Source organism: Symphodus melops (genome assembly GCF_947650265.1).
Source record: "Symphodus melops genome assembly, chromosome: 12".
Classification (NCBI taxonomy): Eukaryota; Metazoa; Chordata; class Actinopteri; order Labriformes; family Labridae; genus Symphodus; species Symphodus melops.
The window spans coordinates 15,845,665-15,868,890 of NC_136702.1; the positions used below are offsets into that span (position 1 = coordinate 15,845,665).

Consider the following 23,226-nt stretch of genomic DNA (forward strand, 5'->3'; position numbering starts at 1 on the left):
GCACATGTCTGTTAGCTTTCAGACAGAAATCCAGACCGTGAACAAGCAATTTCAAAGCGAGTCTTTCAAATTCCTGGAGCCCACTCTAAGGTTAGAGTACACTGAAGCCTTGGCCATGCTTCGTGAGGCAGGGGTCGAGATGGGTGACGAGGAGGACCTCAGGTTTGAGAACATCACAAATGTGCTTCACAACACCCTCAATTTGTCTGATCATTAAAAAAAGCATTACTTATTACTTAATAACTATAATAACGCTTTGTTCTCCTATTATCTATATACAGTACATTTTAGAAATGATTCGGTAGGGTATAAGAAAATGAAGACTGTGTTAGTTACAGATTGTCACCCACAGTTATCTATGCATGGTAGCCACCAGTTAATTGCACAATTTTGTGGAATACAATTTTAACATAGGTAGGATAAAAAAAAAAGAAGTTCAGGTCCATAACTTTCTCTTTTCACGACTGAAATACACACAAATGGAACAGAAAGCCAAGAATATATATTTAATATTTACTTGCAAGCAAATTGCAGCACAGGTACACATTGTAAGTCATTAGTAAACAGTTCTGTTTATTTTTGTCTTTCTCTTTTTTTCTGTAGTACACCCAATGAAAAACTGCTTGGCCGTCTTGTCAAGGAAAAGGTATGTTAAACTTGTATTCATGATGATTAAATGTCTCATTTAAAAAAAAATTGCTTGATTGTACACAACGTGTATCAGCATCTTAGAAATACTTCAAAGGAGTGTTGGAAGAGGCTTTAGGTTTTAATTTTCTACCTGCAATCCTTTACTAATTTTTTGGTAGTGTGTCCAGGAAGTTACTTTTACATTGATTATATGTATAAACTCATTCAACTCTTTTTGTTAGTATGACACTGACTTCTATGTGCTGGATAAGTACCCACTGGCTGTAAGACCCTTCTACACGATGCCCGATCCAAACAATCCTGTAAGTCTTTTGTTTGCTTTTACAAACAAACAATGACCATGTAAAAAAAATGTTTTATTGCGTTAGCCTGACAATAACTGAACTTTTAAAATGGATGTAAAAATGTATGTCCAACTGAGAGCACACTAAGATTAATCTCTCGAAGTGAGATTTACACACCTAGATAATGGGGTATGGGTCTATTTACTCAGTCAACCCCAAACTGGCCTAGGTGTTCTTAGCATGCTCCATAATGTTGTCATGACACAATAATTCTAAACTTAGATATGATTCTCGTAAGATGTATTGCTTTATTACCTTGGCAACAAAAATAAAAGCCACAGACACCCAATGCGGGTGGGGGGGACAGCGGGTGTGTATTGTAACTAATGTCTTGTGTCCTGCCTGTCTGTATACTGCTACTGGATGCCTTGAATTTCCCTCGGGATCAATAAAGTATCTATCTATCTATGCTGGATAATTTATTATTTTAATAATCATATGTTGCACGCAAACACCATCACATTGTCTTAATTGTACAAATATTTTGTCAACATTTAGACAAAATGTTAAAAACATTTGAGAAGCCTCGCGTCCTCTCTAGGTTCACCCACTTTTTATAAATACTTTCTAGAACCACTTTTCTGCATTTTTATATGAGAACAGCTGAAGTCCTGTGTCCATAAGATGTATTCATTTATTTTTTGATTCTGTTCAGAAATACTCCAACTCATATGACATGTTCATGAGGGGTGAAGAGATCCTGTCTGGAGCTCAGAGAGTTCATGACGCTCAGTTACTGACTGAAAGGGCAATCCATCATCAGATTGGTAAGAGGTTTTTTGTTAGCATGAATAAGCCCTCTTAAACCCATATGTAGCTCCCTGGATGGCCTGTTCTTTATTCTTTAACCGTGGTGTCCAGGAGTGCCCCTCCTTTTGGAATACTTCACTGTAAGGGTAATCGATAAATGGTATTTTTAGAATATTTGGATTTTCAAAACTGAAACTACTTGTGCTATACCTTGAAACTTCATAGTGCCATTTTTAAGATTTATTTGTTGGCTTGTTGCCCTAATTGGAAGTATGAAACTGTGGAGAGAGAATGGGGAATGACATGTCTCTGTACATGATGTGCAACCTAACCACTAGGCCATCAGCAGCCTTTTGTGCACTTTGAAAGATAAGTTAACAGCTTGCACTTCAACACCTTAAGAGGAATTCAGGTTACTTCATTTCAATGTTATTAATAGAAAAAACTAAAAACTTGTTTTTAAGATTTTAATAGTTGGTTTTGTTTTTTAGAAAGTTGTAAATCAAGTTTGGTGGGAAAAGATCTGTGATGTAATTTTTTTAGGCCAAATCGCCTTGCCCAAACACCAAGTGTAACATGAAAGCTGCACTTTGTTTTGTAGATATTTTAATTCGGCAATAACCAGGGACAAGCATATACATACACCAATTACCATAAAATGCAAGTAAAACAGAGTGAAGGGCCTTTCAGATGGGACGCATTGGTCTTGCGCACAGCTGGCAGGTCCATTCATTACCTATGTGTTGCTTGTAATAAGAGCATATCTGTGCCCTGCCAGGCTGAGTGCAGCGCAAAGTCTAGTACTTAAAGTTCAATTTGTGGGGCCTTCCTTGACTTTGCAAGTCCAATTGGAGGGAAGATCAGATCACAACAAATGGTATTCACTGATCTGTTTATTCTATAAGAATTGAAATAGATTTTTTACTTTATTGTCATTGCGTATATTTATTTGACATGATTGCTTTTCTGTAAAGGTCTCTTTAGCTTAGTCTTATTTGTTGTTTTTTGGCCTTTTTATCTAAACCTCTTTTTCTTCGATCGTGTAAAAGCTTAAAACAAAAAACATTGTTCATTTGATTGTGTAGGATAATGCTCATGTAAGTGGGGGATCACTGTAACACGGTAATGTTCTAGAAGTCTACTTGGAACACATGTACAGTACGTGATGTAAATGTGATTTTTGTCTCCCTCTAATGGTGATGAATTTCAGAATTCATTTACAACAAACAAAACTTTCATTTTCCTTCATTACAGATCTGGAGAAGATAAAGGCATACATTGACTCCTTCCGCTATGGCGCTCCACCACATGGGGGTGGGGGCATTGGTAAGAAAAAGCTGCCTTCTGTTTTTTTTGGCTTCTCACAGAGCATTGAAACACTTGTTTTGTAAATAAAGATTTCTGAATGTGGCTCATATGTCAAATAACAATGGCCTTTTTTGAGTGACTACTCTTGTCATCCCTGCCAGGCCTGGAAAGAGTCTGCATGCTTTACCTGGGACTTCACAACATCCGTCAGACATCCATGTTCCCACGGGACCCTAAGCGCCTTACACCATAAAGCTTCAAACCGTGAACAAACCCTTTAATTACTGGACTAAGAAACAGATGTTGGTGATGGGAAACAATACTTATCCACAATACAGAAATTGACAGAAAAGGAGCTAGTGCCACCTTTTGAATTTGAAGTTCTAATATGATTAACCATCAAGCCTCGGAGAGCATTTTCAGCAATTGGGTTATTTTATTGATTGGTGTGCTGGTTATCTTACTAAAACAAATTTGTGAGTTGTTTGCAAAGCTGCAGCACTTAACCATCTTTTGATCAAATTATTGTTTATCCATCTGTTAAAAAATACTCATGTGCATATCTAAGCAGCACGCTTTTTCAACAGAGAATAAGAAATTATGTTTGGGGTCTCCTGCTGTATGCCTGTAATAACATGTTCATCTAATTACTAACATCGTAAGTAATTTGAGGAATAATCATAAATAAACTAACGTCTAGAACCTCTAATTACTTGGTCTCCTTTTTTGAATGGTTTTTACATGTATTTCTGAGTTAATAATAATAATACTTTATAATATAATGAATCTATATAGCTTTAAAGAGAGATTAAAGAAAAAGAATACTTCACATAGTGGAGGAACCAAACAAAAAAAACTCAAACAAACTGAGGCAAGTCACAAACAAATGTTTCTCCACATTCACAGTTAAGTGGAATACTCAGTTCCCTGCCTTGATTCAATTAACCAGGTGTTATCCAAGGTGTTGATATGAAACAGATTTCAACATTTACATCTGGTAATAGACATCATTTGTGACTGACTTGTGTACTTGTATCGTGTAAAATCAAACAATACTCTGCAAATTGTAAAATGTTAACAAAAATGCACTCTAATCACTGGCCTAGTCCGTAGCCGCTCCACTAACTTGTAGGATGAAGAGAAAGATGTGAACAATTTCAATGTAGAGAGAGAGAGCACCATAGATGTATTCCTCTGGGGTGATGGCCAACATCTGATTGCCAATAAGTAGCTGGGTGCTGTACACTAAAAACTAACATCATCAAAGAGAAGACAGGACAACATTAAGTCACAGAGAAAGAACATAGGTAATTTGTTTTTTAAGTCTTTGAGAGCATTTTGAACAAAAACAGTCCTAACTGATTTTTCAGTTTTTGTAAAAAAATAGAGTAACATTTAATTTGCATTACTTGCACATTTAAAGAAAGAGATATTTCAATTATGAACTATGAATTTATCTGCTAGTATTCTAATAGTGTCTTTGAATCCCAATATTTTTGTGTTTTTCAGGCCAAATTTTACCTGACTATACAGACACGACTATATCCCTTTATATACTGCATGTTCACTGGGGGAAAAAATAGCAACACAATGTACAGCTAATTACTTTAGTGATACCAAAGTGCATTGACCATAAAAAAGGGGGAAAAAAACCACAAGATAGCATGTAATATTATTTTACTACATAATATGAAAGGTTAATTTATAAATACATATATATAGCTGCACTCCCTGAAAGTCTGATAAGAGTTTTAACACAACCGTATGTTGTGTTCGAAGGAAAAAGAAAGTGTTGTATCTGACTCATCGGAGAGTCCAAAAGTCAGTTTTGATAACCTATAACATGCATTCAGGCTCATGAGCCATACAATTTTCTGTTGAATCTGAAATTATTGGGCTACCTTAGATGTTCATTTGACTATCATCTGTGTTACAGCTACTTGGGCTTTTTTCTGTAACTTTGCCTGAATCTTTAGAGCTAAAAATGTCCTCCTCCTCCTATGGCAGCAGCAGTCTTGAAATAGTTGTCAGTAATTGTTGGTGCATTCAGTTATTGACTGGAAAGGGGTGGGGAGAATGACTTACACCCCAGCGCAGTTATTACTAGAGCTACGCCATTTGTGAGGCAAAAAATATGTAAAAACTGAGTTATTTGTTCCAATCATCAATAATTCTGTTATCAGTCAATACTTTTGTAGTACTAAGCCCAAAACAATATTTACATCCATGTCACAATAGACTCACCAAAGTGTGAAGAATAGCGCCTATAGAAGCGTAGAGCATATGCAACCTGGTGAGTGACAAAGGCTGCTGAAAATTAAAACACACAGATCTACCATTCTGAGCTACTTTTCCTCAGGTGAAGATACAAGAGTAGATAGGATATGTTCATATTTTTTGATAAGTGTCTCACATACTGAAAGGAGAGGATGATGACTGTAATAATCCCAATGATCAAGAACAAAAAAGAGGTTATACAAAGAAATCCCCCGCATGACGTGAAGTCCACCTGTGATGAGAAACAAGTTGAACATCTTAAGTGGTATTAGGTTGGGAATTTGAATGTTTAGTACATCTTATCCCAAAATGTTATAAATACTTAAAGGAGCTCAGTGCCCCATTGCAATACAAGACTACAGAGTCCTTTTACACTAACAACAAAGACACTCTCTGACAGGGTCCTGGCTATGAACACAGTTTACAATGTCATCTACCTTGGTTTGAAAGCAGAAGATTGTGACTGCCAAGCAAATTATCGCTGTTATTCCCATGGCAATAAACACAGCTTTTGTTTCATAATAACTGCAAAAGAATGTAGCATTGAAACAAGAAAAAAGTAAAGTTCACAGTGTCCAGTACATAATCAAAATATATGTATTACTAAGCTTATGGAACTATTTACATATGCATACATGTTTAAAAAAAAAACTCAATTGTTTTTCTGTAACTGTTTTGAATTTTTTTCCCCAATTAAAATATTAAAAAAAAAATATATATTGTATATTGCACAGCAAACCTTGAAATTGTCCCAGACATGTAAGACAAGGCCAGCGTCTGCAAGATAAAACATGACAACCGTGTTTCATAAAATTAAAGAACAGGTTTTAACCTTTTTTCAATTTTTTGTTCTTTGTCTGTGTATTCAATCTTAATCACAGATAATATTCAATGCTTTATAATACAGAGCGTATCAGCAGACCCATACCCATACTACCCAAAAAGTAGTACTTACAAATATTCCCAGCAGCAATAGATTCCATGGGAATTGCCTCCTAAACACAAATTGTGAACAATATTAAAAAAAATTAATCAATGGGGTTATCATAACTGGTTATAATTATTATATTATGACACTGTTTCAGGAGCCATGCTTACCTTGGCTTTTCACAGCAAATGAGAGTGCAATAAACCAAAATATACACCACTCTAAGGAGAGATAAATCCACATGATTATAACCATATGTTTGTCATGAGAATAACTGTACTGAGAAGACAGTACTGGATATTCTTTTCTGTGTGGTTGTTTATTCATTTTATTTCTTCTTCAGAAGAGCATAACTCACAAAGATGCCCAGTAGATGCAAGGGTATTTGATGACAAACAGCCTTACTGGGTCACTATCAAAGCACAGACATAAGGAATCACTTAAGAGCAGCAGACTGTTCCTCACACACCATTAAGTGCTTAAAGCTGTAGCATGCAATATTAGACCTTGACAAAAATACTTACACAAATGTAAAGACAGCAACAACTGAAATGGTGATGGCTAGTTGTATTGATAAAATTAAGTACATCTGCCCACAAATATGAAAAAGTAATTACATTGAGCATACGTTGAGGCAATTTCTTTGATGATATCACTAACAGGATTTTATTTTATTTTGATCAAAATGTGACATGACTCAAGGAAAAATCTTTACCTTTCTTATGAAGGCATGCCGAATTAAAATGCTTTCCCACTGCGTGCTCAAGGGATCATCTCCTGCAGAATTGGTGATATCAAATAGTAATTTATATCCATAAATGTTTGATCTTATCTTATCATAATACAGGATGTGATTAAAAACCTGGGTTGGATGTCGACCCTCCAGTAAAAAGAGTAGGTATTGTATTGCGTGCTCTGGATGCAGAGAATCCGGGAATTTCCCACATCTCTGCTTGCGAGTGGATCCCCTCCTGGCCCCAGTAGCAAGGTGGACCAGGGCACATGCCCTGACCGGGGCTGTAAGATGGAGGTGGTGGAAGAGGGGAACCATGTTGTGGCCATCCATACTTTGGATGGTGCAACGCATCCTCATAGGGTGGAGGATGATCAATTTTAGACGTCATGATCTAGCTGGACCTTATAAAGAAGAACACTGTGAACAGTTACATGAGAAGTATACTGTAAATTTGAGGCTTGTGTACTTGAGGATATGACAAATGTCAAGGGTAACAATAATAATATGTTATCTACACTCACTAAATTATTTTTTATGATAGGCTACTATACATATATTTCCAACTGAAATAGAGATAGCTCTCACATCAATGTACAAAACAATCTAAAGAATTGAGATCTTGTAACTCATGTCGCGCTTAACATTACACTAGAAAATGATGCAAGTTACAGGTCTACACCACATTGAACAACATGTTCAAAAGAAAATCAAGACGAAATATTACACAAAAGACTGAAGGCTCTAACTAAAAAAGAAAAAGATTACCTGTAGACTTAAACCAAGAACGAAGCACTGCACATTTCAATTCTGTCTGTCTTTGGAGGTATGTAGACTTGCACCAGAGGATGATTTTCTCTTTGTAATATGATATGCCAACTGAAACTAATACGTTGTCCAATGTAAGCTTTCGCTAAAATCAGGAGACATATTAGACCACGTGCCTACTGGGGGAAAAGGCAATAGAATAAAACTAAACAAAGACTATAGAGTGTAGCCTTGGTCTATTTCTTTTTAAAATTTAATCTATCTGTTTAGTCTGTAACAAAACACCACTCCTGGCATTGAGATGCTTTTCCACCCCGTAGGCCTAGCTATAAGCATTCTGATAATATGTCCCCCAATCAGAGAATGTTTATATTTTTGTTATGAAATACTTGACATCATTTATTAATTTTAAGCAATAGCCTTGTATAACCTATTCTTTCGCCAATTTCTAGGAATTAATATTACATCAAAAGAGCGACGAAAGTCTTGTAACACTGAGATTTAAAAACGTTTTATAATTACAGTAATAACTGTTACGTTAAGGGGGGGGGGCGTTTCTAACAGCCAATTTACAGTTTGATCTGATGTGCAAGAAAATAGCCTATTTCAGAAAAAAAAAAAATATTTTGACTCCTCCGACTCTTCCGGGATTAGCGTGACGCTTAAACGTCAGTACGTTTCGTTTAGACGCTATGGCGCTTCCTGACTGGATTGTAACGCTTATTGCCACCAAATCCTTTTTTCTTGTCTTATATTTATGTGTTCGCTATAAACGCATAGGTCCGACCTTTTGGGGGAAACTGGTGTTCAAAATAATGGCCCGCTCAGAGAAGCCCTTGTTTCGAATCGCGTGAGTATCATATGAACTTCCATTGTACAGCATATTATTATCGCGGTGATTAGCTGTAGCTCATCGTGACTGTAAATATAGAGCCCGTTGCTCATAATATTGTTTCATATCTTAAATTCACATTTGTAAATGTCTAAAAAAAACCTATGATAGTGTGAAATATTGACCACACGTTTATTGACAAGGACGTGTGTGTGTCGTTTAGGTAGGCTAAGTTTCTCCGGGTACTGTAGTGGGGTATCATCAATCACGTTCTGCAGTTTAGTCCATGGCAGGTTGATCCCGTGTAAACAAACAACCCCATATTCTATTTCACTGTTATTTAGCCTATTAATCCTCTGACTTTACTGTGTTATGTAGATCCTCTGCCTGTATAATATTACGACCCTCCTGTTGTTCTGACACATTGAAATGTCACTGCCACTTGCCGGTTGCTGATGGTCCTGTCCGGGGATGGGGGTTGGTCCCATAGATATCTGGATAAATACATTTTTTTTCTCTGACCACCAGCGTCTCTTTTAAATTGTTTTTAATGAGGAGAGTGTTTGCAGCAGAAGGCTACCGCCCAGAGAAAAGGAATTCCACCTTTTTGTGTTGCTGCTTCAAGCGCTTCAAGTGTTCTCTGCATCTCTGCTGTATGAATAATGATAATGTATTAATAATAGAATAATGGGTAGGTTCGACATACAAGCCACATCTACCCATTTACACCCATTCACTCAGTGATGGCAGTGGTTGGTAAGGTTGGTAAACAGGGAGACTATTAGAAGTAACGTGTCCCATTTGTATGCTGCCAATGAAGCAGCCAGAGCAATACGAGGTTAGGTGTCTTGCCCAAGGACACATTGGACATGTTGTGGCAGCAGCTGGGGCAGGGCTCCAGACTAACTTTTTTCACCACCGTCCCAGAACCATCCCAAAAAAACAATTTAAACCATCCGAAGTAAACTTGAACCGTCCCAAAATCCAAATTTTGCTTATTATTGTCTGTAATTGTTAGTTTAACTTTATTATGTTATAGACGCTTGCCTTTTCTAACATAGCATAAGAAAAACAAATGCATATTAGGTAAATTGATTATTGACATGCAAGTTGAGTGTATTGGTTATTTAAATTAAGTATATTTCTGAGCTGAAATACTTATTTTGTGCTGTGGCTTATAGACAGGTGGGAATTTTTAGCACTTACTAAAGATAGAATTTAAGACTACAGGTTTCAGATTGAAAACACAAAATCTGTCATTACAAAGTGCATGTTGGCACATGGAAATAATGAAATGTATCACAATACAGAAGAAAACATTAATAATCATATTTCGTATTTAAATGTTTCTGAGATTACTCACTTATATATTTGTTAATATTGTTGTTGAAGTTATAGAAACCATGACACGGGTTATTCTACCTGCCCTGGGACCAGTGCTTTAATAAGAGTACAGTGGAGAGAGAGAGAGAGAGAGAGAGAGAGAGAGAGGGAAACCTGCTCACATGTTGTCACAAACACAAGTGTCTCTAATGCAATCCATGTCATCTTCTGGTAGGCTATTTCAGTGACAGGCATTAAAACATGATCAAATTTTTCCAAACAAACAGACATGTATGGAAAGCCGATTGAACATATATTAAGGCCGGTTCACACGGCAGGATTTTAAAATTGTCGGCCGATTGCCCAAACTTTAGAGACCACACACGGCGATAAATAATCTGAGGTTTTACAGTTTTGGTCGTACAGTGTGTGGTGTGCAACCACACGGCAACATGAACACACCACAATCGAACCGATTTCACTCGCGAACGTCCCCCGATCAGACGGGAAATCTCGCAAAACCTCTCGAGATTAAACGTGATTCCAGAGTAAACAAACATGACGGGCGAAGAGGATGCGGTTTTGATCGTTTGTGCTGTGTTTTTATGCGACAAAACACGTTTTAAAAAGAAAAGGCGTTGGTCAAAGGAGTGGAGACAACGGGAGTGTGGACTGTACGTGCTCCATGATGATATGGAGGTGAGTTGTTTTTTTCTCATAGAAATGTTGTTACGTACAACTCTGATTGTTTACCATTGAAATAAACATTCATAAACGTTTGTACATTCATTTTAAGAGTTGTTGCGTTCCTGGCAACCGGTAACTACTATATTTACCAGCGCCCACTTAAAAATGTAAACACCATATACTTATAACGTGAAACGAGGACTTTGATAGCTTGCAGATTATCATGAGAGACATTGTTGCAGTCTCTTGCTGAAACACACTGTGGTGGGAACTGGTATGTTTCAAATGAAAATATTCCACCTCTCAGTTGCCTGAAACACAGTATAATCACTAACGCAATGTCTTTGTTGTTGTAGGATGTTTCTGTACTCTGGTGGACTGCAGCTGTGGATGTTTATGCCGATCATTTATATTGTTATATTTTACAGGTCTCTGAGAGAGAAGGGGTCAGGGAGTTACTGCTAATGAATATGGAGGAGCTTGAGTTTGTCCTCAATAAAGTAGCCCCATTGATCACAAAGCAGGACACAAACATGAGGCTGTCCATTTCTGCGAAGGAGAGACTGGTGTTAACGCTAAGATTCTTGGCAACAGGTTTGTTTGCAAAGGTCTGCTTTGTTTATCGTGTTTACTTTTACTTAATCGGGTGAATGAAACTCATGTTGTTTCTTTGTCTTGTAGGAGAATCCTTTTCATCATTAAACTTCCAGTTTAGAGTTGGAAAGTCAACCATTTCCAAGATTGTCACCGAAACATGTGAAGCCCTGTACCAAGCATTTGCTAAGGATTATCTCAAGGTAATGTCTAATTCAATGTTTTTTGAAGTACACACACAAATTAAACACATACTGCATGTGATCTGTTTTTTATATCAGACATGTATTTGATTTTAACAGTAAAACATTTTAAAATGTATTTCTTTAAAATATGTTTCAGTATTATTTATATTTGAAATGCAGAAAGCCAAGGAAAAAGATATATACACAATGCAAGTTGAACTATTTGTGGTCTTTTCCCATATGCATAAATCTGTCATTTCAGACACCAACTACAGAGGAGGAATGGCTGGAGATTGTGCAAGATTTTCATCAGAAGTGGCAGTTCCCCCATTGTCTTGGTGCCCTTGATGGCAAACATATCAGCATTCTTGTTGATGCAACGTATCAGTTTCTTTATGTTAGTGTGGGGGAAGAGCATCAGATGCAGGTGTGTTTAATGAATCAGATTTCAAGAAAGCGCTGGACCAGGGCCTTCTAAATATCCCTGCAGCAAAACCACTTCCACAGTCAGACATACAAGCACCCTTTGTGATCCTGGGTGACGATGCTTATCCTTTGCGCACGGACCTCATGAAGCCGTACTCCTTTCGTCAAATGGACTATGAGCAGAGAGTCTTTAACTACAGGCTTTCTCGAGCACGCAGAGTAGTCGAAAATGGATTTGGAATACTTGCCAACAGGTGGAGAGTTTTCCGCACCACCATAACGCTCGACGCAGACAAGGTACAGAAGGTTGCCTTAGCATGTGTTTGTCTCCACAATTATTTATGTGGGATTAGGTCTGCCACATATGCACCTCCAGCCCTGATTGACTCAGACGACTGTGACCACAGAATTGTTGAGGGTACCTGGAGACAAAATGGTCTGGCACCCATGCTCCCTCTTCAACCAGGAAAACCCTGCAATAGCTCCATGGCTGCCAAACAAAACAGAGACAAGCTGAAGAGCTACTTTGTTTCCTCTGCAGGCAAGATTCCCTGGCAGGACAACTACATTTAGGCTCAGGCATGTTCTGTATTTAATACATAATCTACATTTTGTTTCTTAAAGCTGGCGTAACTTTTTTTTTAATATATTGTTTACACATTCAATACATTTCTGGAAATTAAAAAATAATTAGAAATTGAAATGTACTTCCTAAACTTTTAATATTTTAAGATTTACAATATTTTATATTCACACCTTTTGTTTGTGCTTCTTTGTTTAGTTTAGTATTCAAATTTATATAGTATTTATATTTTGATATTTGATTTACCTGAAATTCCCTGAGCAAAAAATTAAACTTTCTACATGTCCAAATGGTCTTGCATCTTCATATTTTAATGAAATAATTGTGTTGCTTTTTCTACTTGTATTATTTTTATGAAATTCCATATTTCAAACCTATTTCAATTGTTCGTAACAGTTGGATAGAGGTCAACTTTGAAAACATGAAAAACAGTCTGTGGGATCAAATAAATAACTTTATTATTCACTTCAGGATACAAGCAATCTTTACTCCTATATATAACAAAAGTTCAAATAAAACAAAGACATCAAAAAAGAATGTATGTAAGTTTAACTGAAGATGCACTTGAAACTAACCACAAAACAGGTAGTTGTGTCTGACTATCTCCCCCTCTCTGTATTCACTCGTCTTCTAACATTATCCTGTAGTTATGTATGTAGTGATATGGCTCTTGTTGAATTGTATGTGTGAGTAGAGGGGTTGGTTGTGTGTTTGGCATATGTACAGAGGAGGGTACAGGGTAAATAGGTGGCACCTGTGCATTATTCTCCTGAGCCTCATATAAATCGTTCATAATTTTTCTCTTTATTCTTGTCTTTAGCACAGCGTTTTTAATTGACCTCAACTCCTCAGCTACTTGTTCTCCAAAGTGGCTGTCACTATCATTGCTTTATCCAGCGTTAAAAGCTGTTGACATCTGCTGTAAAATTTTAAATTTTTTGATTTCAATTACATCAGCAGATTGGCTTTTCTTAAGCTTTTTCGCAGGTGGTACATGAGCTACAGGAGGGGAAGGGTCGTCATCATTTTGTAGAAAAAATTTATTCTCTGCAGATGTTTCCTCAGAGGCCGGAGAGAGGTCATCATCTACATCACTCAAGAGGTCCCTCTCAGCAGCCAGGGCATCTTTAATTGCCCAGCACAGTTTAGCAGATGGCTGTTCCGTCATGAGCCCGGGTCTGCTGAAGATTTCTGCCTGTTAAAAGGAAGTTTTTTCTTGCCATGACGGATTAAGCTGGGCTCTTGTAACATAGCCATAAGTAAGGTCCTTTACCTGCTTTTTGTAAACATAACAATGAGCATGGTCTTGTTACCTGCCCTTTTGTTAATGTTAACAGACAAACAGTAAGGTCCTTTACCTGCTTTTGTAAAGTGTCTTGAGATAACGCCTGTTATGAATTGACGCTATATAAATAAAGATTGATTGATTGTTTGAGGCAGCTATAAAAGTTATAAAAAATATTAATGCATATTTAGACAACACTTAAATATTGATAAGAAGTCTACAATCAGGATACATACACTGCTTTCAGTTGGACGTTGGGTGACATGCTTCTTCAGAAACATCAATGTCTTCATGAGCCACCTTTGTTTGCTTGTTAGTGGCTTTTGCAAACTCCCACTGGGTTTACTTTTCAGAAGCTTGCTGAACTGGGTCCTCAAAGTTGTGGCCCGCGTCTTTACTTCTTCCACTGACATTAACAATAACAAGACATTTATATGAATGACCGTTATCATCAAGTTAACGGTTGGTAGTGTAGAAGAAAAGTTACCGTTTATCTCAAGTGCAGCAGCAATTTCTGCCCAACTCCTCTCCTTGTCCTGTCGGTTATGATACTCTTTGCATGAAGCATTGTATAAACATTCACGATGTTGCCATAGGTCGACGAGTTGGTCCTCCATCTCCGATGTCCACTGGACTTTCTGTTGCGCCATCATGACAGCTGTTTTTTTTGGATGCTCCCGGAGTTTCCTCTCCTCTACGTCACATCGCTTTCTGATTGGCTATGCATCAACCGTCAACAGGCTCGTGCTTGTTTCCCCTCGGGGGACACCACACACGATGAGAATTCGGGCCAAAACAATCCAACATGTTGAATATCCCCGATTTGAGATCAGAGCGGTCCCGACATTCGTCCGACCAGACGAGAGCAGTCTTAACACACCACACACGGCAGGATGATCTTATAAGATTCTCTTATGATGATCGGGGCGTCCTTAAGATTATCAGAAGGGGAGAATCGGGGCCAAAATCGGCGTAATTATAATTCCGTGTGAACCAGGCTTTAGATATCTTATCAATATCAAAGCTCAGTTTCCTGTACTAGTGAGATCTTTGACTGCACTAAAGCACTAGTAGAACACTGAAGTACTAGTAAACTAGTCGAAAGAATAAATTGAATAAATAAATAAACATGTTAACTAGTAAGGTGATAAACATCTACTAGTTAAATAGAAACACATATTTTGTGTCTACTTGTTAACTAGTAAGCCTAAAATGTTTGCTAGTTAACTAGTTAGAGCCAGGATGTCCACTAGTTTGACTCTTTTTAATCTTACTAGTTCACTAGTATGTCTCTAAATGTTTACTAGTTAACTAGTAAGACCCAAATGTCAACTAGTATCACTAGTGATGAAGTTACACATTTTACTTGTTTACTAGTGAGGCTCGAAATGTTCACTAGTTAACTATTGAGACCAAAAAGGCAGCTAGCAACACTAGTTCAAGTCCTTTTAGTCTTACTAGTGAACTAGTAAGGCTCAAAATGGTTAACTAGTTATCTAGTAAGACCCACAATGTCACTAGTTGCACTTGCAGGGCTCTTAGTAAACAAGTACAGTTTTAAATTTTACTGTAAATTAGTGAAAGCAAAAATGTTTACGAGAAACACTTGTTTCAGTACATGCTAATGAGTGGGTGGGATCGGTGCATATTCTAAACCTTACCATTGTCTCTATATAGACCTCCACCAGCCAAAAAATTAACCCTTTGTAAGGAGCAAGTGCTGCTAAGCATCTGCTTCTTCCTTACTTACCATGGAGACTAAAGCATGAAAAGGATATATAGAAAATGTTATATTTATAAAAAGCCTGAAATAAGATAGAAGACCTTTACAACTGTTCTCAAGATTTCCTTTTTTTTATCCCATCATGAGTGTTTTCACAGAAGAGTGATAAATGACAGCCCAAGGTGCAGTCATTATGATACTTCATATTATCCATGCTGTTCTTACAAAAGGAAAAAAAAAGTTAATCTGACAAAATTATGCACTTTAAAAAACTGGAACTTGATACAGAATTTGTGTGGTAAACTAAGAAGATTAAATGCATTCAAGATTAAATGTACGACAGGTCAGGAGTGAGCCAAGTTAAAGAGAAAAAAATCTAGTGCTGATCACTCAAAGTACTATTCAGAGGTGGCCCTTTAAGGCTAGAAAAAACATAGGTTTGACATTGACCAGTCAAAACCCTTGTCCCGCCTGCTTCATTAGCATGCACTAGTTACACTAGTGGACTGCATGTTGACCTTTACAAGTTAACTAGCAAGGACTAAATGTCCAATAGTTACACTTGTAAAATGCATTCGGACTTGACTAGAAAAGTAATTATGTTAAAAAAAACCTTAGCTAGTTAATTACAAAGGGCATAATGTCTCTAGTACCACTTGTGTTAGTCTTATTGATCTTACTTGTTAACAAGTAGAGTTCAAGATGTTTACTAGCAGTACTAGTAAAAAATACACAAAATACACAATTGTATCACTACATTGGTCTTTAAGGCCTTACTTGTAAACTAGTGAGGCTTTAAATGTGTACTAGTTAATTACAAATAGTCAAAATGTCAGCTAGCTTCACCAGTTAAACCCTGTTTGACCTTGATGATTAACTAGTGAGGCTAAACACAGTTAACTATTTAACAAGTAAGAGCAAAATGTCCACTAGTTGTACTTATCAGGGTCTTTTTGGCAGTACTAGTTAACTATTTAAAGAAATGTTCCCTCACAAGTTAACTAGTAGTCAACAAATCAGGATACTAGTAGACATATGTGTTCAACAAGTTAACCAGTAAAGTGTTTTGACTGCTCTGGTTCAAGGTTCAAGGTTCTTTATTTGTCAATTCCAAAATATGTCAGACATACAGTGAAATCGAAATTACGTTTCCCCCCTCCCCACGGTCCAATGTAGATAAAAAAGGTACGGTAAATAAAATAAAACAAGGTAAAAAAGCTAAATAATATTTACATTAATAAACCTAGATGTGCAAAAGTACTAAGTTAAATAAAATGGAGTATAAAACAAGATTATAAGAAAAGTGAAACTTGTGCATGCGTGCAATGTGCAATAAGTGACCAGGGTTCTGTTTCAATGTTCAAGCAGGAGGAGGTTCCAATGTTCAGTGTTCATGGGAGCAGAGGGGAGGGAAGAGAGGGGAGAGAGTTCAGCTTCCTGACAGCTTGGTGGAAGAAGCTGTTTCTCAGTCTGGTCGAGCCGGCCCGCAGGCTGCGGTACCGTCTCCCCGATGGCAGGAGGCTGAAGAGGCTGTGTGAGGGGTGGGTGGGGTCACTCACAATGCGGGTTGCTTTGCGGGTGAGGCGGGTGCCGTAGAGGTCCAGAAGAGAGGGGAGCGGGACACCGATGATCCGTTCAGCCGCCTTCAATGTGCGCTGCAGGGTCTTGTGGTTGGCAGCAGTGCAGCTCCCCAGCCACACAGTGATGCAGCTGGTCAGGATGCTCTCAATGGTGCCTCAGTAGAAGGAGCATATGATGGGTGGGGGTGCTCGTGCGCTCTTCAGCTTACGGAGGAAGTAGAGGCGCTGCTGGGACTTCTTGGCCAGTGATATGGTGTTGGCTGTCCAGGAGAGATCCTCACTGATGTGGACCCCCAGGAACTTGGTGCTGCTCACTCTCTCCACAGGAGCACTGTCGATGGTCAGGGGGGGTTTGGGAGTGGGGGCCCTCCGGAAGTCGACAACAACCTCCTTGGTCTTGTCGATATTCAGGAAGAGGTTGTTGTCTTTCCACCACGTGGCCAGTTGGCCCACCTCCATCCTGTAGTGCGTCTCATCGTTGTTGGAGATGAGACCGACCACTGTTGTGTCGTCCGCAAACTTCACAATGTGGTTGCTGCTGAAGGATGGAGTGCAGTGGGTCAGCAGCGTGAAGAGCAGGGGGCTGAGCACACAGCCTTGGGGGGCCCCAGTGCTCAGGATGGTGGTTTTTGATGCGTTGCCGCCAACCCGCACAGTCTGAGGCCTCTCGCTGAGGAAGTCCAGCAGCCAGTTGCACAGGGAAGTGCTGAGCCCCAGCTGGTCCAGTTTGCCGATCAGCTGCTGAGGGATGATGGTGTTGAATGCTGAACTGAAGTCTATGAACAGCATTCTGACGTATGAGTTTTTGGAGTCCAGGTGGGTGAGGGCTGGGTGAAGAGCAGAGCAGATTGCATCCTCGGTTGATCTGTTGCCCCGGTATGCAAACTGGTAGGGGTCTAGGGTGGAGGGAAGGGGAGGATTTCATGTGGGCCATGACTAATCTTTCAAAGCACTTCATGATGATGGGGGTCAGTGCAACGGGTCTATAGTCATTTAAAGTGGATGGTGATGGCTTCTTTGGAATGGGTATGATGGTGGTCGTTTTGAAGCATGTTGGAACAACAGTCTGCCTCAGAGAAGTGTTGAAAATGTCTGTGAAGACATCTTTGAGCTCCGGCCAGGGATGTTGTCTGGACCTGCAGCCTTGCGGGTGTTGATGTTAAAAACACCGTTCTATAGGGAGAGTGAGGGGCCGCTGCGACTGCTCGCGCCGCCAGTCAGTCAAAGACTCTGCTTGTAAACTTGTCAAATTGTTGCATACAACTTGTTAACTAGTCGAAAGCAGATGTCCACTAATATGCTGTTTTCTCCGCAACAAGTTTACTAGTGCCGCATAAAGTCTTCCACTAGTTTACTATTGGGGCCAAAAACACTCCTGCTAGTTTAACGAGTGGACATTGAGGCACTTACAAGTTTACTAGTAAACTGTACAGGGCTTTACTAGTAAACTAGAACAGTATAAATTGTTCTTACTAGTGTTACTAGTTGACATTTTAGCATTTACTAGTTGAGTAGTAAACATTTCTGAGCCTCACTAGTTAACTAGTAGGGTTTATAAAACTCCAACTACTGTGACTTGGTGACAAAGTTTCTCTTACTAGTTACCTAGAACACTAAAACGATTCTTCACTTGTACAAGTAGTTGATAATATGAGTTTAACTAGTTAACTAGTAAGCATGTATGTCTTACTAGTTAACTAGTAAGATGAAGACATATCAGCTAGTTAATTTGTTTAAATCATTTAAGCCAACTAGTTAACTAGTATGAAATATGTAAATGAGGTGGGTGGGATTATAACAAAATCCTGGGTCCTGATTTGATGTTGTTTTTTAGTTTTATTTTGAGAGAAGCCTCAATCTTCACTTATTCCCCAACTCCTCATCATTATTTTTTTAAACAAGTGGTACTAGTGACATTTTAGATCTAACTAGTCTACTGGTAAAACATGTAAGAGTCACTAGTTAAATAGAAAGACTCGTAAAAAACAATGCTGATGCAACTAGTGGACATATGTTCTATTACAACTTAACTTGTGAACATTTAGAGCCTCATTAGTTCACTAGTAGGACTCATAAAGCCATCTCTAGTATAACTAGATAACCTTTTTGCTTTTACTAGTTAACTTGTAAAAACGCTATATCCTAACAAGTTAACTAGTATGATCCATAAATGCCTTTCTAGGTTACTAGTGAATATTTTGGCTCTAACTGGTTAACTAGTAAACATTTTTAGGTTTACTAGTTAACTAGTAGATGTTTATCACCTTACTAGTTAACATGTTGGAATTTTTTCTTTCTACTAGTTTACTAGTACATTTCAGTGTTCTACTAGTGCCCTAGTGCAGTCAAAGACCTCACTAGTACAGGAAACTGAGCTTTGACATCAAAGATATCTAATATATGTTCAATCGGCTTTCCATAGACGTGAACTTCTCCCTCAGCATTGCGCACTGCAGTCTGTTCGGCTCCGTGTGGAGTTGCACACGTTTTTCATCTGAGTAATCTCAGTGAAACGACTTCTAATATGAGCCTGGCAGTCCGTATTTCGTGTCCTTAGAATTGTGATCTAACTCTGTCGCTGACTTTTTTTATGCACCATGAATCTGTGCCATCTCCGTTAGTAATTCGAGGATGCATTTTAGCGCTGCTCTGCAGCTAAACCAGCTCACCATATGATCAAGCGCCTGTGCTGGATATTGTTTCAGATAGGAAAGAAATGTTTAGTACATATTTGTCGACACTCTGATGAAAGCTGGTAATAGAGCGCAACAGCACAGCAGGTTATTGTGTTTAGAAGTTACATCAGACTGAAACCATTTGTGAATATGGGGATGGATTGTTTACTGCAAAAGGAACAATTTTAAATGTTCCCTTTGCGCGGGAAGATGTGGTTTGGTATCACATTTACTTAGTTATAGTAGTTGTAGACCGACAAATACCTTTCATCCCGGAGGGGTCCCGGGGGAGACTTTGGTTTGTCCCAAACACATTTTCTATTGGCCCCGGGACGACGGGACGCTGTTAGTCTGAGCAAACTCAGCGGTGCTGGGGATTGAACCCTCAAACCTTTCGGTTGACGATGACTCCATCACTAAACCACAGTCACCTCGACTCTTGTCAGATATCATATCATTGTCTGTGACTCTCCATTGTCTGTGACTCTCCATAATACCGTATACAATGTGTTTAATTCGTCATTTTATCAAGAAAATGTGCCACAGTACAGCTTTAAAAAACAAATTCCAGGCCATTTAAAATAGTTAATTTAGCTTATTGACATTGTGTTAAATAGAACATTAGGAAGTATTATATTGAAAGTGTGTTTTCCTTCAGTGAGCCATAGAAGGTGTCCAGTGTGGATGATTTACTTACCCTCTGACTTGACTGTGGTATGTAGATCCTCTGCCTGCATGATATTACGATCCTCTTGGATCCGGCCGAAAACACAAACTGACCTAACTACTTTTACAACTTCATCTGCTAAGGCGAAACTCGCCACAGCACACAATACACGAGACTGAGGCACTCAGACACTGACGCTGCTGCTAGAAGAGTCCGGTACCTCTTTGACATTGATATTGGCTGCTATTAATACTATGAAGTCTGAATTCTCATCTAAATTCGACAATATCATGTCTGCGATTGAAAGTATAAGGAGAGATATTACAGAATGTTCGGAAAGACTAACACAGTCAGAGACGAGAATCTCAACAACAGAAGACGATGCAACTGTGCTTCAAGGGAGAGTGAAACATCTAGAGGGGAAAAATAAAGAATTGGAGGAGAAAATGTTGGATCTGGAGGCTTGTTTGCACCGCTCCAATGTACGGCTTGTTAATGTTGGGGGTGGAAGGGGTGCGGAAGGCGGAGACACCTGTGGGTTCCTGGAGAGCTGGTTACCGGAGGCGCTGGAGCTGGCGCCACTGCGGGGGAAAATTACGGTGGAAAGAGCGCACAGGCTTGGACCAACAAGACAAGATAAGATGAGTTCCGCACCAAGAACCCTCATAATGAAGTTTCTGAATTACAAAGACAAGGAAGCGGTGATGAGAGTGGCGCAGGCGAAGAAGCAGGTCCTCTACAAAAATCAGCCTGTGAGGTTCTATCAAGACATGACAGCGGAGACGCACAAGAAGCTAAAAGAGTTTGGGGAGGTGAGGCGACAGCTCCGCTCACTGGGGCTCCGGTACGGCATGATCCCTCCTGCCCGGCTTATTGTCACCTACAAGGAGCGTTAAAAAAACACCTTCAGCGGCGCCGATGAAGCCAAATGGTTTGTTAAGAAGATCCGGTCGGATATTCATCCAGACGGAGGTATTGATAATCAGATGACGCCATCAGAAGCATAATTTAGAGCCACTGACTGAACATTGGACTGACGTTTTGATACAGTATAGGGGTGGAGAGTACACTGAAAGTTAGTTGAGTTGTTATACTGAGTTCTGTGTGCTCTTCATCCCCTGTCTGTGATAGGGAACAATGCTCAGGTTTAATATGCACTTTCTTTAATTAAGAAAATGTAGAGAATTTTTTTTGTTGTTGAGTTGTCTTAAAATTATGTTCTGAAGTGTAGTGGCAGGGAAGTTGCGCTTATTTTGCTAGTTTTCTTATTTTTATTTTAAAACAGTGTAGCTATACTGATCCCCACGCTGTGTGGAACAGCTTTTTGCTTTCTGGAGGTCCAATATAGGAAAGGTGGAAACACCTGATGGGGTAATATTCAGGTGGATTAATAATGACTGAGGGGAATAATTGTGTTTTTTGTTCTTTTTTTTGCTTGGCCTGAAATTACGGAAATGTTGGGAAGATTGAGAACAGTTGGTCTATATGTCGGTTGATCTTAAGGTTAAAATTGATGAACAGGATTAGAACGTTATAGTCTAATATAGTATTCCTTCAGGAAACCCACCTAACGCATGAGTCGTAGCTTTTGGGCCTCTGTCCGTGAAAGGAGCGATCGAGTCCAGGATGTCGGTACACGTAGATTTAAAAAGGCTGACAATCTCTGGGGCGCTGGTGGCGCAGTGGCAGCGCGCGTCCCATGTAGCAAGGCTATGGTCCTCGCGCGGGCGGCCCGGGCTCGCGTCCGGCCTATGGGGCCGCTCTCTCCCTGATTTCCGCCTCTATCTACCTTCCTGTCTCTATCATAATAAAGGCGAAAGGCCAAAAATAAATGTAAATCTTCTCCGCACTTGCATTGTAAGACTTAATTGTGGTAAGCACAGAGTCGTTAAAAGCAGCAGAGAATTTTTGGTTAAGAGTCTATTCTTGGCGCTGTGAGAGACGGCTGCCTCTCCAGCAGCTCTCTCTCTCTACCCCTAATTTTAGCCTTTCTTAACCCTTTTTAAACTTTTTAACTCTTTTTCTTTACTCTTCCTGCGAAGAGCTTGTGTGCTTTATATATCCTATATACCTTTTTAAGTTTAACACTCAACCAATAGCCAGTTTTCTCACCTATTCACGGGAGAAACTGCTGGCTCTAAGAACAAAGGGACAAGCCGGGATACGACACCCCATCCTGGAGGAGCTGAGGAGGACACCCAGGGGCTGCAAGGCTGGAGCAAAGCTAAAAGTCGAGACAGCGGAGAAATGGAGGTGCTACAAGCCATCGTTTCCCTCCGTCATCATGGGGAATGTGAACTCGCTGCCGAACAAGATCGACGAGCTGTACGCACTGAACAACCAATGGACCTACCGTGAGAGCAGCTTGTTCATCCTCACGGAGACATAGCTAAACCAACTAGTACCGAATGCTAACGTGAATATGTTGGGATTCACTGCCGTGAAAGCTGACAGAGACGCAAAATCGACCGGGAAAAGTAATGGTGGGGGACTCATCATGTATGTTAACTACCGTTGGTGTAACCCAGGACATATCTCCGTAAAGACAGTCTCATGTTGCCGGGACCTCGAGCTGCTAGCTGCTAGCCTGTGGCCTCACTATCTGCCGAGGGAGTTCAGTCACGTGATCGCCATTTGTGTTTACATCCCCCCGAGAGCGGACGCAGCCACTGCCTTTGAGAAAATCCACTCTGTCACTGCTAGGCTGCAGACACAGCACCCTGAGGCACACATGATCATTTCTGGGGATTTTAACCATTCAACTCTGGACTCAAGTTTGGCTGTAATCAAGTTGTGGATTGTCCTACATGAAACAACAGGACAATGGAGCTTCTGTATGTTAATGTGAAGGATGCATACAGAGTGACTCCCCTCCCCCCATTAGGGAAGTCTGATCACAATTTGGTT

General features: G+C 39.4%; 4 protein-coding genes across 5 annotated transcripts in view; 3 read left to right on the forward strand and 1 right to left on the reverse strand.

The window, feature by feature from the left end:
* The window catches only part of dars1 (aspartyl-tRNA synthetase 1), a 28,543-nt gene extending 24,781 nt beyond the window's left edge, over positions 1 to 3,762 (forward strand). The window contains exons 13-18 of the mRNA XM_079358457.1: positions 16 to 162; positions 604 to 646; positions 873 to 953; positions 1,651 to 1,762; positions 3,000 to 3,071; positions 3,215 to 3,762. Coding sequence (XP_079214583.1) covers positions 16 to 162; positions 604 to 646; positions 873 to 953; positions 1,651 to 1,762; positions 3,000 to 3,071; positions 3,215 to 3,306 — 547 coding nt within the window. The 3' untranslated portion in view covers positions 3,307 to 3,762. The remainder of the gene's footprint in view (positions 1 to 15; positions 163 to 603; positions 647 to 872; positions 954 to 1,650; positions 1,763 to 2,999; positions 3,072 to 3,214) is intronic.
* Positions 3,763 to 3,869: 107 nt separating this feature from the next.
* LOC306832955 (protein lifeguard 3-like) lies at positions 3,870 to 8,211 on the reverse strand. The gene is made up of 11 exons (XM_079357977.1): positions 7,760 to 8,211; positions 7,121 to 7,395; positions 6,974 to 7,035; positions 6,783 to 6,847; positions 6,617 to 6,670; positions 6,429 to 6,479; positions 6,268 to 6,325; positions 5,768 to 5,881; positions 5,467 to 5,562; positions 5,298 to 5,363; positions 3,870 to 4,305 (listed from the first exon to the last, which is right to left on the reverse strand). The coding sequence occupies exons 2-11, from the start codon at positions 7,380 to 7,382 to the stop codon at positions 4,156 to 4,158; spliced, it is 978 nt and encodes a 325-aa protein (XP_079214103.1). The 5' UTR covers positions 7,383 to 7,395; positions 7,760 to 8,211; the 3' UTR covers positions 3,870 to 4,155.
* Positions 8,212 to 8,406: 195 nt separating this feature from the next.
* Positions 8,407 to 23,226, forward strand: part of pnkd (PNKD metallo-beta-lactamase domain containing) — a 40,182-nt gene continuing 25,362 nt past the window's right edge. The window contains exon 1 of one of the 2 annotated variants that reach the window (XM_079358464.1): positions 8,407 to 8,609. In XM_079358464.1, the coding sequence (XP_079214590.1) occupies positions 8,452 to 8,609 (158 nt within the window). In that variant the 5' untranslated portion in view covers positions 8,407 to 8,451. The remainder of the gene's footprint in view (positions 8,610 to 23,226) is intronic. The other variant, XM_079358465.1, reaches the window with a different exon arrangement.
* Positions 8,623 to 12,679, forward strand: LOC306833304 (uncharacterized protein). Its single transcript, XM_079358468.1, has 4 exons — positions 8,623 to 10,613; positions 11,030 to 11,195; positions 11,283 to 11,398; positions 11,643 to 12,679. Exons 1-4 carry the CDS (start codon positions 10,473 to 10,475, stop codon positions 11,856 to 11,858), a joined length of 639 nt encoding a protein of 212 aa, XP_079214594.1. The 5' UTR covers positions 8,623 to 10,472; the 3' UTR covers positions 11,859 to 12,679.

Excerpts from the sequence above, each read along its gene's own strand:
- LOC306833304 (XM_079358468.1), top strand. The coding sequence starts at position 10,473 with ATGACGGGCGAAGAGGATGCGGTTTTGATCGTTTGTGCTGTGTTTTTA. Across the intron at positions 11,196-11,282 it reads GCTAAGATTCTTGGCAACAG|GAGAATCCTTTTCATCATTA; the intron begins GTTTGTTTGCAA and ends TTTGTCTTGTAG. Across the intron at positions 11,399-11,642 it reads TTGCTAAGGATTATCTCAAG|ACACCAACTACAGAGGAGGA; the intron begins GTAATGTCTAAT and ends CTGTCATTTCAG.
- LOC306832955 (XM_079357977.1), bottom strand. The coding sequence starts at position 7,382 with ATGACGTCTAAAATTGATCATCCTCCACCCTATGAGGATGCGTTGCAC. Across the intron at positions 6,671-6,782 it reads GTTGCTGTCTTTACATTTGT|TGACCCAGTAAGGCTGTTTG; the intron begins GTAAGTATTTTT and ends GTGCTTTGATAG. Across the intron at positions 4,306-5,297 it reads GCGCTATTCTTCACACTTTG|TTTTTAGTGTACAGCACCCA; the intron begins GTGAGTCTATTG and ends TGATGATGTTAG.